Source organism: Pterocles gutturalis, unplaced genomic scaffold (assembly GCF_000699245.1).
Source record: "Pterocles gutturalis isolate BGI_N339 unplaced genomic scaffold, ASM69924v1 scaffold11936, whole genome shotgun sequence".
Taxonomy (NCBI): Eukaryota; Metazoa; Chordata; class Aves; order Pterocliformes; family Pteroclidae; genus Pterocles; species Pterocles gutturalis.
The window spans coordinates 23,584-41,216 of record NW_010100461.1 but is presented as its reverse complement, the minus strand read 5'-3'; the positions used below and the strand labels follow the sequence as shown (position 1 = coordinate 41,216).

Genomic DNA, 17,633 nt, shown 5'->3' with positions numbered 1-17,633 from the left:
AGAATTTGTTTCCCAGATTGTTAGCTGGCAGTTCTTACCACAGATACTATTTTAATTTAGATCTGCATTCTGATAAGTGAGTAGCAACATAGCTTGGATACCAGCTACTCACAGATAGGTTCTTTACCCCAAAGTATCCCAGCTGCAACAGCATCCTTAAAGTGGCTGTCAGTGTGTATGCTAGAGGGAAGTTGACTGTATGACAGCTACTTCATCTCTGGTGGCCACCTGACTTGGTGTTTTGTTTACCACTTCATGTAGAGATAATAAAATTAGAAGTTCCTGTGCTGATTGAGGGAGATAACTGATTCCCTGTGTCCCCCAAGCTCTGAAATTCTGCAAAACAGATCAAAAGACTTAGGTTTCAGTTGACTTAAAAACTCTTGTAGTTGAAATGATGGGTCTTCTTGTACTTTAGAGAGAGAGGCTGTGTGACTTGTGGTATGCTTTACAGAAGAGAAAGACTTAGGAACTGAGGCAGAAATAGCTTGGGTAGATGAACCCACAGTGCCGGTTTTGTGTTGATGGTTTTTTGGGTGACATGAAGAAAGTGGTTCTGTAAGGTGCTGGGGGGAGATCTTGTAGATTCCCAAACATTGGTAAATTTCTGTGAAATTTCTCATCTGTGTGGGAAGGAGCCAGACACCTTCCACAGCCAGGCCAAGCTGGAGCAGTTTCAGCCAGGCATTTGTAGCACATCTTGGATATGTACTGTGAAAGAACTAAAATACCAAGAAAATTGTGATTGTTAATACAGAGATATGAGTTTAGAAACCTGAAGCTTCATCTAGGAGGAGAATGAGAACTTGCGTCCTGGGGACTGCAACACTGTTCGCTCAAGCAGAGGAGAGAGGAAAATAGCTGAGTAGGTGGGATTTTCCTTGACACGTGGGGGAGGAAAAGACAGCGAGAGTCTGGCTGCTTCTGCACTGCAAAGAGCTCTGCACAGACTTACCTGTCTGTTTTCATAGGCATTAGAAAGCTTAGGGGAAGTGTGCAAAGGCAGCCAGATCTGTATGATTATCGGGATGGAGGGAAATAAGAGACATCTGAAGAAAGTGGTAGATGGGTGGGAGTAAGGAGGAAGTAGCAGCTGCGGTGGTGGTATGGCAGACTGCAGGAGCACGTCACTTACGTCCCCAGAAGAGGTGACTGACTTTACAGACATCTGCTGTGGTGAGCCTGGGTCTGTTCATTTCATTCTCACTCCTCTATATAATCTGTGTTCTGAATGAGTAGATAACTGTGTAGGCTCTGTGGCTTTTCTTCTGGCATATGTCCTAGTTTTTGTGGGCTGCACCAATCCTTGCTGTTAGCTTTTTATTTTTTTATCTCAATCCTGACAGTAAACTGTAATTCAGTGGATAGTGCTGCCTGAATTGAAATGCCTGATGAGGATACTGGTTTCCTGAATACCAAAAACTACAGCGAAAAAAAAAAATCTTAGTTTGCTTTGGGGTCTAAGAACTTTCAATTTTTTTTTTTTTTTTTTTTTTTAGACTTTGCTATAAATAGGCCTCTAGATCAGGGCAAAATCAATTTGAGAATAGTACGTGGCATTTTGTGGGATGTGAAGGCTTGAAGTCGTAGCTTAGCACTTCTCACGAATAGCACGCAGGTTCTTGGCTGCTCCGTGAAACCCATGAGCCCAATGAAACCTGTGGAGGCAGAATGTGCTTTGTTCCATCTTGAACCTGCTAATTTCAGGAGGTTGTATAATCAGATGAGATTTTGACAGGTGGAAGTTGAGGATATGCTGAAGCCTAGCACCTCATCAACAGGAATACCTTTATAGCACCTCTCCTATGGATTTGATGTCTAGTGATCCTCATGCATCTTCTATCTCTCGTGTTTCTACTTGCTAGATTTGTCCACACCAGTGGAGAGATCTAACTTTTTCCTCTCCTTTTCTTCCTTTTCCAGGCAGATTAGCAAGCGGCAAGCTACAGGGAGCAGTGTTGCAGGACAACCCTTTACCACAAAGAGGAAGAAATTGCTGTGCTCAGGGTTCTCACATTTCAGCAATGATTCTGTGATACAAGTTCCAGGAGTTTTCTCTTTCTGTGATAATCTTCTCTATGGCCTCCTCTTGCTGATGTTTGCCCCAGTGTTGGGCATAAAGAGGAAGGATGCTGAAGAATGGGTACCCCCCTTTTGGCTTTTAGAACATGGGCACTTGTGTAAAGGTATGTGATTGTTCTTTGGTTGGAGGGATGGAATATCTGTGGAGGCCAGCAAAGGGGATTTGCTGGGCTGGAAAGTCATGGCTATTGTTGGGGGGAAATACCTCATTTAAGCTTTCTGCATGCTGATGTCTGTTGCTGCTGCTGTTGAGATGACTGATGAATAACTCCCCTTTTGTGTTTGTTTAAAAAAAAAAAAAAAAAAGCAGCTTGAATGCACAATGTAGCTTCTCACTAACTGAATGGTGACATGGTGAGCTATATTGTATGCATTAATGTATGCCAAGTTGTTTTTCTAATTGTCACACACGTTCCTTGCTGCTGCTCTTGTTCCGTCTGTCAGCTATGTCTTATCAACCAAACAGCATGTTGTTGTTCTGGGTGTGGTCTTTTTACTACATGTTTGTTTAGCAGTCCCCTCAGTGAGAACTTGATTCTAGATTGGTGTCTAAAAATTGCTGTAAACTTAATAGTGTACAAACCCAAGGCTTTAGCTTGTGTGTTGAGCAGCAAGAGTTTCAGCAGAGAGGCTCCACTTTGCAGAAGTGAGTAGGAAAATACAGATGGACTGTTTTCCAGTTGCATTCATACTTTCCATAGTAGACTTACAGAGCAAAAAGTGGATTCAGGTCTGCCCTGGAAGGTTTTTGTTAATTCTGAACAGATGTGGATGGTCTTGTCCGCAACCCTCTTATTCCATAGCTTTTTCTTCTAAGGTTGCTGGTTGAGGGTCAGCTTGTGTCGATTTTGGTGGTGGCTCTGTGATGTGCTTTCATGGCAGACTAGAAGTTAACTTTGTGACTTGCAGAGGCAAGTAGGTGTGAGACTTCAGATGAGTGGCTTTCGGCTGCTGTTGAAGTTGGTGATCCTACAAAAAGTAGCCCCTTCTTGCAGTACCCAGAGCCTGCTCTCACTGATTTCTGAGGATAATATGTTGTCCTTCTTTTAGATCCCTGGATCTGAATGGGAATCTGTGATAGAGGGAGAACTGTTCCTTGTAGCATGCTGTGCTGTTTGCATATATCACAGTCTTATGGAAAAGTGCTGTAGGGATGTCCTTGGAGAGGAAGACAGATGATCGATAGGTATTTGTCTGAGGAATCATAGATTAAATGTAGGCCAGTGTGTGTGAGGAGGAGTCATTGGACTGGACTTGGCCTATTTTGTGTTCTAGATGAAGCTGTGATCCTCGGCTGTGTGTCTCACCGAAGGGACCTGATGTTTTACATTATTGGTAAGTGAAGGAAAGGCTGCCACTGTATTTGTTGATCTCTCCATAGGCTTTAGAAGGGTTTCTTGAAAGCCTCTGCTGTTAGTTCAGAGTCTACCTAACAAACATGAAGTTACTGTCACCCCGCACTGTGCCCTCCACCCGGCAAACTTTCCTCTCCGCCATTCTTCTTATTCCTATTCCATTGACCTCATTCCTAAGCCATCCCCTTACTTTTTCTTTTGAGAACTAGTGCAGGGTTGTTGCCTCCAAGATGCTTCTTAATCCAGTCTTAATGTGATGTGCAGGGATTGTGTGTTTATATTACTGTTTCCCGTAAAGGAATCTCTGTAGTTCTAATTTGCAGCTCAAAGGGAATTACATGCTTCTGTTGGTATGTCTGCTAGCCATACCTGAGACTCTGTACCACCTTTACCTCTGTTGTCAGTCATTTGCAGAATTTTAAGGGACTTGGTATTCTCTAACCTTACTTGTAGCATAACACAGACCATTAATGTTCACACAATAGCTTCTGCCTTAAACATCTAATTTGCAGTTGAGTGGAATGTCATTAATAAAAGGCATCTTGTGCTGATGCAGAGGGGATTTTGGTGCCTGACTCAGCCGTGCTACTGCAACCAGCCTCTGTTCTCTCCTTGCTGCAGGTGGGATCACGGTATCTGTGGTAGCTTTCTTCTTCACCATTAAGTTCCTCTTTGAGCTTGCCGCACGTATAGTCAGCTTCCTTCAGCATGAGGACCGGGAACGCCGAGGGGAGCGAACTATTTATGACTACGTGCGAGGCAACTACCTGGATCCCCGGTCCTGCAAAATCTCCTGGGATTGGAAGGACCCCCATGAGGTGGGCCATAGCATGGCCTTCCGAGTGCATGTAAGGGAATATTTCTGTTTCCATGCAGCTTTGGGGGCAGGAACAGAGTTCTGAGTTAGGGATGGGCTCTTCAAATGTTCTTTATTGGGACTAAGCTGGATGTAATTTAGGAATAGGAAAGCTGTTCATGTCTTCTGCCCCTGATAAAGTGTGTTGCAGAACTCTCTAAGTGCATATCTGAGGTTTGCACTCTTTAAAATCTTATCTCTCTCTCTTTAGAATCCTCTGAAGAGCCGGAGCCCAGGCTTGTCCTGTCTACTGCTCCCTTTACTGGGAAGTGAGTGGGCTGAGCCTTGCCTTCAACAGACTTGGTGCTATCTTTTGGTTGTGCAGCTGAAGCTGGGAGAGTGGGAGTGGGCACTGTACCAACCCAGGAGCTGTAAAGCTTCATGGCTGCTCCCTGTCCCTCCAGAAATGTGTTCCTCCAAAACTGAGTGTTATTCTGTCTGATCTGGAAAAGCCTGCCAAGAACTATTGTTTCCCTCCAATCCCAAAAGGCCAAGCCTAGGGGAGCGGAACAAGTATATAAATAAGATGGGTAAGGGGCCTGGTCACTAAGGGTTTGGAGCTACATGTAGAAAGTTTGAACAGGTTTTGCTGGGCTCGCATGCCCACTTCCTACCCAGAAGGGCATCATAACAAGAAAGATTGAGCAAGCTTGCCATGCCCATCCTTCTTGGGAAGGTAAGGAAAACCCTTCTGCTTGAGGGTGAGTGAGAAGGAGTTCTAACTTCATGGCAGGCAGTGAAAAATAGCTGAGGGGAAAGGGGCTTGTTCTGTTCATGCTATCCTTTCACCTTACAGACTCTCACTCATGGCAGCTCCAGCAATGTGGCCTTCCACTTCATGCTTGTCTCCCATTTGCATAGTCCTTTATTCATCAACAGTAGCTGTTGAATGCACTGGTTTCTCTCACTGACAGTGACGTACATGCTACTTCAGCCCCTATGCCCTCCCCTGTTTGGGAACAGGGAATATATAGTAGCCTTTTGCTGACTGCAGGCTGATTGCTGATGGCAGGCAGGATCTGGCCCACGAACTGCCAGCTTTTGAAGAGTCATGCACATAGGGTTTCAAGGTGTAATTCTTTCCTTGTAAGGAAGTACCGGTTGAGGTATGTTGCCTTCCTAACATGTTGTTTTCATGCTGATGCTGTTCATCAGTACAGACTGGATCAGCTCCTTAGGTCAGCATCTTCTCCACACTCTTTTCTATGGCAAATTAGTGAGAGCTTTTCCAGAGCATACCTGTACAAATGGATAAGATCTGCTTGTTTCTCTGAAAGAATGTGGCTTTGCTTTTTTCCTTCGGTAGTGGGTTCTCTTGGTTTCTGTTCTGATACCGCACTAGCAGTGCAGGGAAGAAATGCCTAGAGGCATGTTCTTTTCAGAGCACTCATTTGAACCTTGGCACAAAAGAGAATTAGGTTGTTCAGTGCCCACTTTTTCCCTCTTTGCTTGAGAGAACACAGCCTGTATGACTGAGCTGGTTGTTAATTTTTTTTCCTTTGCTGATCTGCAGTTCTTGCCCTTGTTTGCCCAAGGTGACTTGTTTTCTCTTTCTCTGTGCGCCGCATGTTTTTGCTGACCTGGACTTATCTATTTCCCATGCAGTTGTTCTACAAGAATGGGCAACCTTTCCCTGCTCACCGGCCTGTGGGGCTGCGAGTTCACATCTGCCATGTGGAGTTAGCAATTGATATTCCTGTAACCCAGGAAGTTCTTCAGGAGCCTAATTCCAATGTGGTGAAAGTGGCCTTCACTGTGCGCAGGGCTGGGAGATATGAGATCACTGTAAAACTTGGTGGCTTGAATGTGGCCTACAGCCCCTACTACAAGGTATTCCAGCCAGGTAAGATCTAAGTGGCCCTGTAATGATTCAAAGTAGATTTGGAGGTATTGGAGGCAGTTAGGTAAATAGGTAGGTGACAGGGAAAGGGTTACCTTACACCATTTTCCTCTTGCTGCATGTAGGTCCCAGCAGTAGATCTATGAATAAAACATACTTGTGACTACCAGTATGTGGCCAAATAGAAACTGCCTTACAGAATAAGTCATTAGTGCTGCTTAAACTCCCTAACCACTTGTGTTGTGTTCTCTGTTTTGTAGTAACTTCTTCATGATCCATCTAGTAGCCAGAGAATGCTTTTTGTGAAAGTATTGAGTTATTTGTATTTGGATTAGAAATGCTATCATGTTTTAACTCTTTTCTTCTTTTGAATACCCTACTCTATTCTTTTAAGCTCTTGCAGCAGCTGATACCTTTGATTATACACTTCTTTAAAAACATTTCCTTTTTATCCATTTTAAATTTGTTTTATTTTACTTCTGTTCTTTGACTCCAATTGGCATGTTTTCTAGTTCATGTACATGTTCATAGAATGTACCTCCCTTACATTGCATTGTGAATAGATACAAAACCTCATAAGATACCCTTTCAGAAAGAGGAAGGTCAGATTTGACTCCGATACCCTCCACGCTAAAAGTTTGTTAAACTGAATTTGCAGGTTTCCTTGGATGTCAGCTGACTTGTACTTTGTATCTGCAGTGGGAGCAAGCTTAAAATGGAGGAAAGAGCATTCTTTAGAGGGCTAGTCAGCAGGTTTGCTTTATCAGTATTACATTTCTGACTCAACGCAAACCCTGTGCACCACACCATGCATTTCATTGCTCAGATACTTCTGGTTTTTGAGTGTAGAGGCACAGAATGTGTTTAGATTTGATCAATTTTCAAGGGTATTATGCCTCTGGTTGTTTTTCCTTTGTTCTTTGTAGTTTCACCTTGGAATTTGTTTGACTCTACTGTTGTCTTCTTCAGGGATGGTGGTTCCCTCCAAAACCAAAATTGTCTGCCATTTCTCCACTCTCGTGCTGACCTGTGGGCAGCAGCACACTCTGCAGATAGTTCCCAGAGATGAATATGACAATCCCACCACCAATTCTGTGTCCCTGGTAGATGAGCACAATTACAGCCTCTCCATCCATGAGGTAAGTGCAACACCATCCCTTTCTGCTTGACTTCAGGTGAGGTAGAGAGCCTCCTTTATTAGTTTGTTTTCTGTTTAGCTGGGACCTCAAGAAGAAGAGAGCTCTGATGTTGTGTTTGAGAAGTCTGTGGTGTCCAATCGTCAGACTTGCGAAGTGTTCTTCCGACTCACCTTGCACTGCAGGGGGTGTTTCCATGCCTGCATCTCCTACCAGAACCAGCCCATAAGCAATGGTGATTTTGACATCATTGTTCTAAGTGGTGAGTCCAGAGCTACTCAGTATTTGTTTTCCATTTGTCCTCTTAGAAGATGCTTTGCACACTGGTGTGGTAGAGATAAACGTGGCTTCCCTGCAGGCTAGCCATGCTTAATTGCTCAAGGAATGCCTATTCATTTAAAATTTGCTGCTGACAAGGGAGATTTCTGAAGGCAGATACTCTCTGTTCCATTAGCAGATAAAAGCAATTGTCTCAGAAGATTTACCTCTAAAATTAGGCAATTTTTATTGCTTGCTGGTACTTGGCATCTGAGCCATACCGTAAGTGAGACAGTCATGTATTGTATGTCAAGCTATATGGATGAAGAACACTGCATGTGTAACCCGTGTGCTTTTTTACGATTTTCTAATTCCTGCTTATTGCAGGGGTGAGTCAGCCAGTCTGCAGTGTGGCTGTCATGTGGCTATACCTTCAGGCTGATGCTCTGAGGCAGAGGTTCTGTATGCCTTTTTCCTTTGTTCTTGAACAAGTCACTGTCTGAAGCCAGGACAGACAAACTACTGTCTCAAAAACTTCATCCCACTCCTGGGTTCTCTGGTAACAGAGTTTCACTTGACCAGGGTTTCCTTTGGATGTGTAGCTTTTTCTTTAAAATCATAGTAACTAATTTGGTGGTAGTCTGTGGATTTTACTTTTTGATTCTGGTCTCTATTAAGATTTACACAACTCCTTTATATGTTTTCCTCAGAGAATGAAAAGAACATTGTAGATCGCAATGTGTCCACCTCAGGTGTCAGTATTTACTTTGAAGCTTACCTTTACGATGCTCCTAGTTATACCAACACTCAGTGGCAACTTCCACCAACGCACCTGAGTTCCTCCCAGCGCCGTCCTTCTACTGCAACTGAGGATGAAGATGAAGATTCCCCGTTTGACAGCCAAACCCCTGAGAAAGTGAAGAAACCTAAAAAAGTGTACTGCTATGTGTCACCTAAGGTAGATATCAAAAAGTTATCACTTCTGAGTGCATGTCTGAAGTACAGTGCAACTGAAGAGCTTCCTTGTGTCCTATATCTTAGCTCCAGATTTAGGTGCCTCAGATTTGGTTAAAAAGGGTTTGCCTAAGGCTAGACAGCAAACCTAGAGCTCATGACTGAGAATAACATTAAAATGCTCCTTGAAGTTTTAGGACTCGGTGTGTCTTTCTAGGTCTGATCGAAAGCCTACTGGTAATTTCTCCCTGATTGTTCAACAGATACTCTGTTTGCCTTTCCTTTGCTCAGTCAGGTCAGACCTGCAATTTCCTTTCTCAGTTTCTGAGACCTGTAGATTGAAATTTAGATTCTCAGATTTTATGTCTTTGTCCTGTTTCTTGAGGGTTTCAGGGAAAAGAAAAGGAAAAAAAAATGGTCAGAGAACAAAAGGTGAACGTGTAAGCAGAAGAAACAGAATTCAAGCAAGTCCAGAGAAATTGAGGATTTTCTTATAAGTAAGAATATGTTAACAGAAACCACTACCCCTTATTATTGCCTATGAGCATTCAGGGAAACTAGGAAGAAAATTACACTAAATCTAATAAATTTAAGTTCACTTTGTTAATCTATCCATCTGAATGCATTCTGAAAAATGCAGTGATAAATATCAAAGTGAAAGACTAATCCAGGAACTGCTTTCCTGACAAAGAGAGAAAGACGGCTGTGAAACAGTTATAAGATGGAGGGTATTGCTAGAGATTTCTAAATCTCTGCTGAATGCAGCTCTAAGAACTGACTTTGGGAATGAGTGCTGGGTCCCCGTGAGTTTAGCATCCTTTCATCCTGGGAGTGTTGTTCTGGAATTTTGTACCCTTTTCTATTGCATTACCTGGTAAAAGAGATCACCAGAAAATGGGTATCATTGCAGGTTCCCTTTAGGTGCCAAGGCTGTTAATACGATTCTGATGCTTGTGTAATTGTGTCCCTGGATATCTCTATATATACCTAGAGCATCTGTCCTGTACAATAGATAACTGTTGCTATGCTGTTATTTCTTTAAGGACATGCTCTTCGTATTTTCTTTGTTTCTGGAGAAGTGCTACTTGTCATTTTTTCCAGTCATTGCAGCTAGAACAGGCTTGTGCAGGAAATGGTTTTGTGTTTTGTCTAAAGATGCTAAAATTTAATCTTAGCTTGCTCTCCAGATGGCAACAGTTGCCCACTTAGTAGTTTTTGTTCTTGCAGAAATACACCAAGAAGAAATTTCTGCAAATCTCCTGGATTTAGCAGTTGCAAGTGCTTTTTAAGAGTTGTTTGAAACGGTTGTGAAAATTGGGGAGTAGTAGTAATAGTTCTGTTAGACTGTGACTTTTTCCAAAACCATTTTTTCAATGCATTACAATCTTGTCCTGGATTCAGCCTCTTAAGTGTACTTAACATTACCTTCCAATTAGACTGGTGATATTCTGCTGAACACAATCACTTATTGCTGTAAAATTTGTGTCATGCTGGAATCCCACGAGTGTCATAAATGCATGCAATGAAGTCATACTGACAAGTTGCTTACAGTTCTGTACAGCTTTAAAGGTTTTTCTGTATTGTGCCAGAAGATGTCACCAAATGTTGCAGAAATCTGTCTCTGGTGTTGGAGGCTTACAGACCCTTACGGATCTGTCCAGTGCCTCGTGTTTCAGAGACAACCCTTAACAGATGTGTGACCTTTAACATTTTCTCCCCTTGTGGTTACTCAGCAATTCTCAGTGAAAGAATTTTACCTGAAGATCATTCCATGGCGCCTTTACACCTTTAGAGTATGTCCTGGCACAAAGGTGAGCCTTTTTCCATGTAGTTGTCACTGCACCTCCATGTTGTTAGCTTGTGGTCCTTGTGAATGAGAGTCTGATTTTTTTCCTTTGGGAGAGAAGTGCTTCCAAACACAGAGCAACATTTTGTTGCATAAAATTCAAACTCTGGACTTCCCTCTTAGTGTCTAAATTCTGCTAATATTTATGAAGAAGAGCCATTTGTATCACTCCTTGCTGCCTTTTGTCCCAGTGCTAGGCAAAAATCTTGATTCCTTTTGCATTTCTCTTATTTTCCTTGTAACCTTGCTAAAATGCTGTGATTGTGTCCACTGAAGCCCATAGTCTAGGGTGTGAAGTCTGAAGCAGCCTCCTCACTGGAGTCCGGATGCTTGAAATAGTGTTCCTGTTAACTGCATCTGCATGGGTGAGCAGAGAAAGTCTTAGAGTGCAGGTGGTGTTGCTCTGTCTGCTGAACGTACTGTGCCTTCTGCATGATGGGTTTACCCTTTCTTGCATCTTTTTGCTGCTAGTTTTCATACCTTGGTCCTGACCCTGTGCACAAATTACTGACACTGGTGGTGGATGATGGGATCCAACCCCCTGTGGAGCTCAGCTGCAAGGAGAGGAACATCTTGGCAGCCACTTTCATTCGCTCTCTGCATAAAAACATAGGTAAAGGGGCGGTGAGGTGGGTATAGTAGTCAGGAAGTTAGCACCTGAGTCTGCTAGTTTCCCCGGGGAATGAAGATTGCCAGCACTGAATGACCTCTGATGAGAACTCTGATTCCTGGAGTCTCATGTTCTGTTCCTGTTGGTGCTTCCAGTGAGTGTATTTCATCATGCCAGCTGTTCCTTTTCAGTTTGGCTTTTCTGTCAGTTTTTTTGAAAGTGCGCCTGTGAGTATCTGAATGTTAGCAAGACTAACTGCAAACTGCCTTTAGAGTTCTGTCTTCAAACCTTGCTATAATAAACTAATCCTTGGGCTGTAAAGCTGACCTGTGCAGTTAGTCTTAGGAATGCCTTCTAGACATTTCAGATGTTGACAGCTCAGGCCTGACCCAAATTGTCCCTATTCTCAGGAGGCTCGGAGACCTTCCAGGACAAAGTGAACTTCTTTCAGCGAGAGCTGCGTCAGGTGCATATGAAAAGACCTCATTCGAAGGTCACACTGAAGGTCAGCCGTCACTGTCTACTGGAGTCGGTGAGTGTGTAGGTCAGTTTGCTTAAGTCCAGTGCTTCCTCCATCCTTTTTCTTCTGCTCAGTGCCTAAAGAAATCCAAACTAGCATGTTTGTGTTTTAGCAAACAGTGCTAAAGATGATTAGTCCTTCTGTTTCAAGGCAGATGCCAGCAGACAGCTTGAGATGGGAAAAAGGAAAAAAAAATAATGTCAAAGTAGCTCCTCTGTGTCCAGGTGTACGATGCTGTGTTGCTTCTCTACAGCCAGTAAGATCAGATCAATTTCTTAAGTAATTAGGAAACTTAGCTCTGATTAATTTTTAAGGCACTTATTCCAGAGTAAGTCAAGCCCTGAAAGGTGTCTAGGGTAAATGCATGCATAGCCTGTAAAAACAGGAAATCTGCTGGTGCTCTTCTGTCCCCACTTTACATTGGAAACTGAGGCCCAGGGAGAGACTGTCTACCTGGACCAGTTTTGGAAGCAGAATCTAGAGCTCCTGCGTCTTTATGGTACAGAGACATTCAGTGAGATAAGCTGTCAAGTCAGGTGTTACTGAGTTGCACACGTGGAACTCTTGCATTGATAGGCTTCTAGTGGTGGTTCAGTGTGATGATAAAATATTCTGTAGAGTCCTTAAGTCTTCACTGATGCTGACCTGAGCTGGTGTGTTTCCGAAATCAAATTTAAGAAAGAGTCATTCATATAATACAGTTCTTAACTAACATTCTAAATACTGTGTACGCAGGGCAGGGAGTTATCCTGACTTATTGTTTCCACATGTGTTTCACAACGCGAATGTTATAAAGATCGAAAAGAACATTTCTGGGGAAAGCAGGAGTGGCTGCGATTTCCCTTGATTTACACTCAGTAAATCTGTGTTTTGCAATATTTTCTGCACACACGAGTTTGGAGTGTTTACGAGACTATGTTTCAGTCAATAGCTTGCTGCAAAGTGACTTCACTTCTGAACAGTATTTCTGTGACTATTTTTTCCCACTGTTTTGGAAATTCTTGCACTGTCATGAGCACTAATGTTACGGCCTAGTAAGATAAAATAATTAAATTAAATGCCATAATAATAATATATGTAAGCTTTAGTGTCCAAGGTTGACAGACACAATGAATGTGACCAATGTGTTTAACCCAGAGGTGTGACTAGCATGATGCTCTAACCTATTTGAAGATAAGCTAAGCCAGAGCTACCTGTATGACTGAGGACTGCTGTGTAGGTTCTTACATTTTCTTTAATTGGAATCCAGAATCAGGACACAGGAAGTTCTAGACACTTGAACTATTTTGTTACTTTTTTGCATGGTGACTTGCTCCAAGTATGAACCCGGTGAACCCTTCAAGCTATTTTCTAATGCTCTCTGAAACATTCCTTTTTTCAAATCTAACTCGTGGGCTGAGACTGCTTTACAGAAACTGCTTCTTCCCACAGACATTTTAATACTTTAAACAATACTGTACTGCAGCCTTGAGAGGGGTACATCTGTGCTGTGCTAAGACCTCACACTGATTTTAAGATGAGCTGTATCTATGTGGGTGATGTGTCTCAGAACAGAAAATGAGGAATTGGCTTCGGTGGCTTTGGACAAATAAGAATTAGACCTTAGGAGTTCCTAGTTCTCAGTTTTATTTTTTAGAGTACTAGACTGTTTCTTGGTTTTTTGTGTTGCTTAAATTGCCCATCCACGTGCTCAGGATTGCATATAGGTTATGGGGTACCAATCAGTAATGACTGCCTTTTTTAATTTTATTTTTTGCAGTCTTTTAAAGCAACAAGGAATTTTTCTGTTTCTGATTGGAGCAAAAACTTTGAAGTTATTTTTCAAGATGAAGAAGGTGAGTTATCCTGCAAATATATTTGAGGAGGAAGTGGAAGGAATGACAGTGGGGTGGTTTTAGTCTGAAATTCTGTTTTCTTGTAGTATGTCTATCCTTTGTGGCTTTCTGGCCCTTTCACTTTCTCACAGATGTTAGTGAATTATCCTGCTGGTGCTATTCTATCCCTACTTTACATAGGGACCTGAGGCCCAAATAAAAAAATATTAGGACTAGGTTTGGGAGCAGAACCTAGAGTTCTGGAGTCCCTGTCTACTGCTTTTTTGCTATGGACCTGTTCACTGCAATGAGCTCTCATGTCAGGTAATACTGAGCAAGCAGCAGGCATGAAAATCTTGGTTGATGACTCATGGATGGCAAAGCTTGTTTTGTCTTACAGCTCTGGACTGGGGAGGTCCACGCAGAGAGTGGTTTGAGCTCATCTGTAAGGCGTTATTTGATACCTCCAATCAACTCTTCACCCGCTTTAGTGATAACAACCAGGCCTTGGTGAGTCTGCAATTCCTATGCTGAATACATAGAACCATATGCGTTGGCATGCTGCTGCTAAATTCATTAAGTGGTGTGCAGCCTTACCCATTCTTTAGCTTGCCTGCACAGTCACTTCCAGTGCCTTTCTCAAAGCTTTGCTTAATGATCTTAATCCATTGAGCTGGCTGGATGAATGGCAGAGGGTAACCAGTCAGCAGGGAAGGCTGGATTTCTGGGCAAGAGGAGGTGGCATCAGAGTGTCTAGAGGTTTTGTTGGGTCTGAGTGTTTCGGAATCCATTTCTGCTCTCATACAGCTTCTGGCCTCTGCATGTGAAACATGTTGTGTTCTTCCTAGGCAGGCCCAGGCTTTTTATTTCTATTGCTTGGCTTTGAGGATATTACACTAAAGCTCCTGGCGCAGCCTGAGAGATGCAGTGACCTGAACTGGTCCCGTACTTGGTATTTGTGCTAGTCTTGTCTGGTACTTGGATATTTCATTTTGCTTCCTCTTCACAGGTGCATCCAAATCCAGGGCGTCCCACATATTTACGACTCAAAGTGTATGAATTTGCAGGCCGCCTAGTCGGAAAGTGTCTTTATGAATCATCTCTGGGGGGTGCTTACAAACAACTGGTTCGAGCACGCTTCACCCGATCCTTCCTGGCTCAGATCATAGGACTTCGTATGCATTACAAGGTAAAGCTTCCCAGCCTTGTCTGAAGCCTGTATTGATCTGGGGAGAGGTTGAACGTTAATGTAGTAGAAGGAGATTCAGAGTCCTGTTTAACACTGTATGTTGGGTTTTTTTCATTCCCTTCATGTCTCTGACTTTTTCTTTCACACAGTATTTTGAAACGGATGACCCGGAATTCTATAAATCCAAAGTTTGTTTCATACTGAACAATGATGTGAGTGAGATGGATCTGGTCTTTGCTGAAGAGAAATATAGCAAAACAGGACAACTGGAGAAGGTGAGGGAGGCAGTTCCTGAAGGTGGGACAGTTTAACCCCTTCTGCCTGTAGCAGGGGAGGCCCAGAAAATTGACCTGACTCTGGGCAGTAGCTCCTTGCTTGGGTTTATTCTGGTTGGGAGTTCAGGTTGGAGGAATGCTGGTGGTCACACACACAACTATCCTTCTGTTTTCAGATGGTAGAACTGGTGACAGGAGGAGCTCAAGTACCAGTGACCAATGAAAACAAAATCTTGTACCTAAATCTGCTTGCACAGTACAGGCTGGCCAGTCAGGTTAGAGAGGAGGTGGACCACTTCCTGAAAGGTAACACGCTGTCTGCTCCTCACTCCTTTCTGCCTTTATGTCCCAGGGGATAGCTCTTGCTGCTCTTCTCTCCTCTTCTTTTCCAGGTCTTAACGAGTTAGTTCCTGAGAACCTCCTGGCTATTTTTGATGAGAATGAGCTTGAGGTAATTGCTGCCTCCCTAAGCATCTCTACCCTTCCTTCCCCTGTTCTCTGACAAATGAAGGGTTTTCTGGATCTGTAATAAAGCCAAAATGTTTCTTCTCTAAGCATTTTAAACATTTGTAATTTTCACAGTAGCTGTTGTCTTGTTTCCTGGGCTTCTGACTTTCTGACAGCAATCCTTTGCCTTTCAGTTGCTTATGTGTGGTACTGGAGATATTAGTGTCTGTGACTTCAAGGCACATGCTGTAGTGGTAGGAGGATCTTGGCACTTCCGTGAGAAGGTAAGTGAAAGGGTTTCTTCCTCTTGCTTGCTGAAACCAGTTATCCCAACTATATCAGAAGCTAACTTGAACTGGGAACAGATTTCTTGGTTGGAAATTAGGCTTCCAGAAGGACAAACTGGAAGATTTTGGGGGTCAGGAGTAGGACTGCACGCATTATGAAATAGTGTTTCCCCCTAGAGATATCCTTCAGCCTGGCTGACTGGAGATGGTGCTTAATCAGTTACCAGCATGAAAAATCCAGCAGCAGTGGTCTTTTTAAGAAACTCTGAAAAGCACTAATTAAGGACAGTTCTTTTCAGGAGGAATTGGTGGGAATTATTGCTACTGAAGATGTTCATGGTGATATACTTGTCTCTGAGGGATACTTGAAGATCATGATTGCAGCCCATGTGGAGTGCTTGGAAGTCAGTGCTCCGGTAAAGGCTACTGATGTAGTAGCCTAAATTTGTACCCTGTAATTGTTTCCATCCCTCCCTGCCATTCCCAGTGGGAGGGGTATAGGAATGGTAGCAGCTTCATTTAGAAGAATGATGTAAGCTGCCAGAACACCCAGAATCAAAAGTGATTGGGAGTACAGGCTGCTAACTGTAAATGCTGGGATGGTTCCACCTTCCTGTAAAAGTACCAGAGGATGTGAAAAAGCAAAAGCTGAGCATAGTGCAAGAAGCAAGTGAGATTCTGCATTGTAAACCTACCTCATTGTCTATGCAGGTATTTCTAAAAATAAAATCTCTGTGGGGAGAGCAGAAGCCTCCCTGCTTTAAGGGAAAGGACCGGTGGGAGGTAGTGTGGGACATCACTTAACTGATAAGAAGAAACGTAATACTTGCCTTTATGTGTCACCTTGGTTAAAACAAAAAAAAAAGATGTTGACTATTAGTAGAGCACTTGCTTGCAAGGGCAATTGACTGATCTTCTTGCAACTTGCTAATATGCTTATTTGATTTGCTTGGCTGACCTGGCTTTACCTTTCCTGTTTCCTAACAGGTCATGAGGTGGTTTTGGACTGTGGTCTCCAGTTTCACACAGGAAGAGCTGGCCAGGCTTTTACAGTTCACAACTGGTTCCTCCCAGCTGCCCCCAGGAGGGTTTGGTGCACTCTGTCCATCTTTCCAGATCATTGCAGCTCCAACTCACAGTACTTTACCAACAGCCCACACTTGGCAAGTATCCTGGGATGACAGGACTTTCTGCATTGTGCTTTTGGGAATGACAGCAGCTAATTGTGGTGGGCAAGTAGTGTATAACATGTAATGTGTGTGACGCTTGTGTCAGCCCATCGAAAAGCAGCTGATGGTCTCCTCTCAGATCTAGTCTGAATGGAATTTTCTTTTTGTTTTACAGTTTTAACCAGCTGTGCCTCCCTACTTATGACTCCTACGAAGAAGTGCACAAAATGCTGCAGCTAGCTATCAGCGAGGGTTGTGAGGGCTTTGGCATGCTGTGATTTCCACTTTCTAGGAGACCACTTAGCCTCCTCGCTGTTCATGGCAAGACCCAAGTTCAATCCTCTGGTTGTTCTCCCTCCCTTCACGTGGGCAATGGAGGCAGAATAAAGACTCCGTGTAAAGGAATTTGTCATCCAGATGATGTCGTGTGGCCTTTCTGTATCCCAAATATGTCATCGAGAGCTCATCTTTTCCCTTTCCCTCATTCTCCCTTTGGTTCAATGTGAAACAGCAAAATGACTGTTGTGCATTCAAGGAGATATTGCACTTGATTTCCCTGCAACCTATACACCCATCCTTCCATGGGAAGATGAAGTTTGTAAGCAGAAGTTACAGTGAGGTGCAGGAGATCTGCTGAGCTGCCTTTATTGTAGCTCTCTGGGAGGAAGACCGAAGACCACCATGGAGCTCTGCTGGAAACCTGGCTCATGGGAAGCCTTAGTAACTTTCCATGTCTTGGCTTAATTCCCTCAGTGATGCTCCCTGATAGCTCATCTAACTCTGTGACTCGTGAAGAGTATAGGATTGTCCATCCTTTCAGCACCTGACCCAGAAGGGTATCTGGTTCTCTTTCTCCATCAATGGGCAGTATCTACTGGAGGGAGTAACCCAAAGGGGAGAATAATCTCATCGGAGCACAAGTGCTGGCCCTGACAGTGATCCTGTACTACCTCCGCAGGGTCCAGCAAGAGAAGCATCCTTCTCCAGCAGTGGCT

General features: G+C 43.3%; 1 protein-coding gene across 1 annotated transcript; it reads left to right on the top strand.

Annotated features, from left to right (window-relative positions):
* Nucleotides 1–1,929: 1,929 nt before the first annotated feature.
* Nucleotides 1,930–17,411, top strand: AREL1 (apoptosis resistant E3 ubiquitin protein ligase 1). The gene is made up of 19 exons (XM_010079953.1): nucleotides 1,930–2,186; nucleotides 3,358–3,417; nucleotides 4,059–4,285; nucleotides 5,899–6,136; nucleotides 7,103–7,272; nucleotides 7,351–7,531; nucleotides 8,238–8,485; nucleotides 10,215–10,292; nucleotides 10,799–10,940; nucleotides 11,348–11,469; nucleotides 13,217–13,292; nucleotides 13,672–13,781; nucleotides 14,281–14,460; nucleotides 14,610–14,735; nucleotides 14,912–15,041; nucleotides 15,128–15,186; nucleotides 15,377–15,466; nucleotides 16,457–16,632; nucleotides 16,814–17,411. The coding sequence occupies exons 1-19, from the start codon at nucleotides 2,096–2,098 to the stop codon at nucleotides 16,914–16,916; spliced, it is 2,607 nt and encodes an 868-aa protein (XP_010078255.1). The 5' UTR covers nucleotides 1,930–2,095; the 3' UTR covers nucleotides 16,917–17,411.
* Nucleotides 17,412–17,633: the final 222 nt, after the last annotated feature.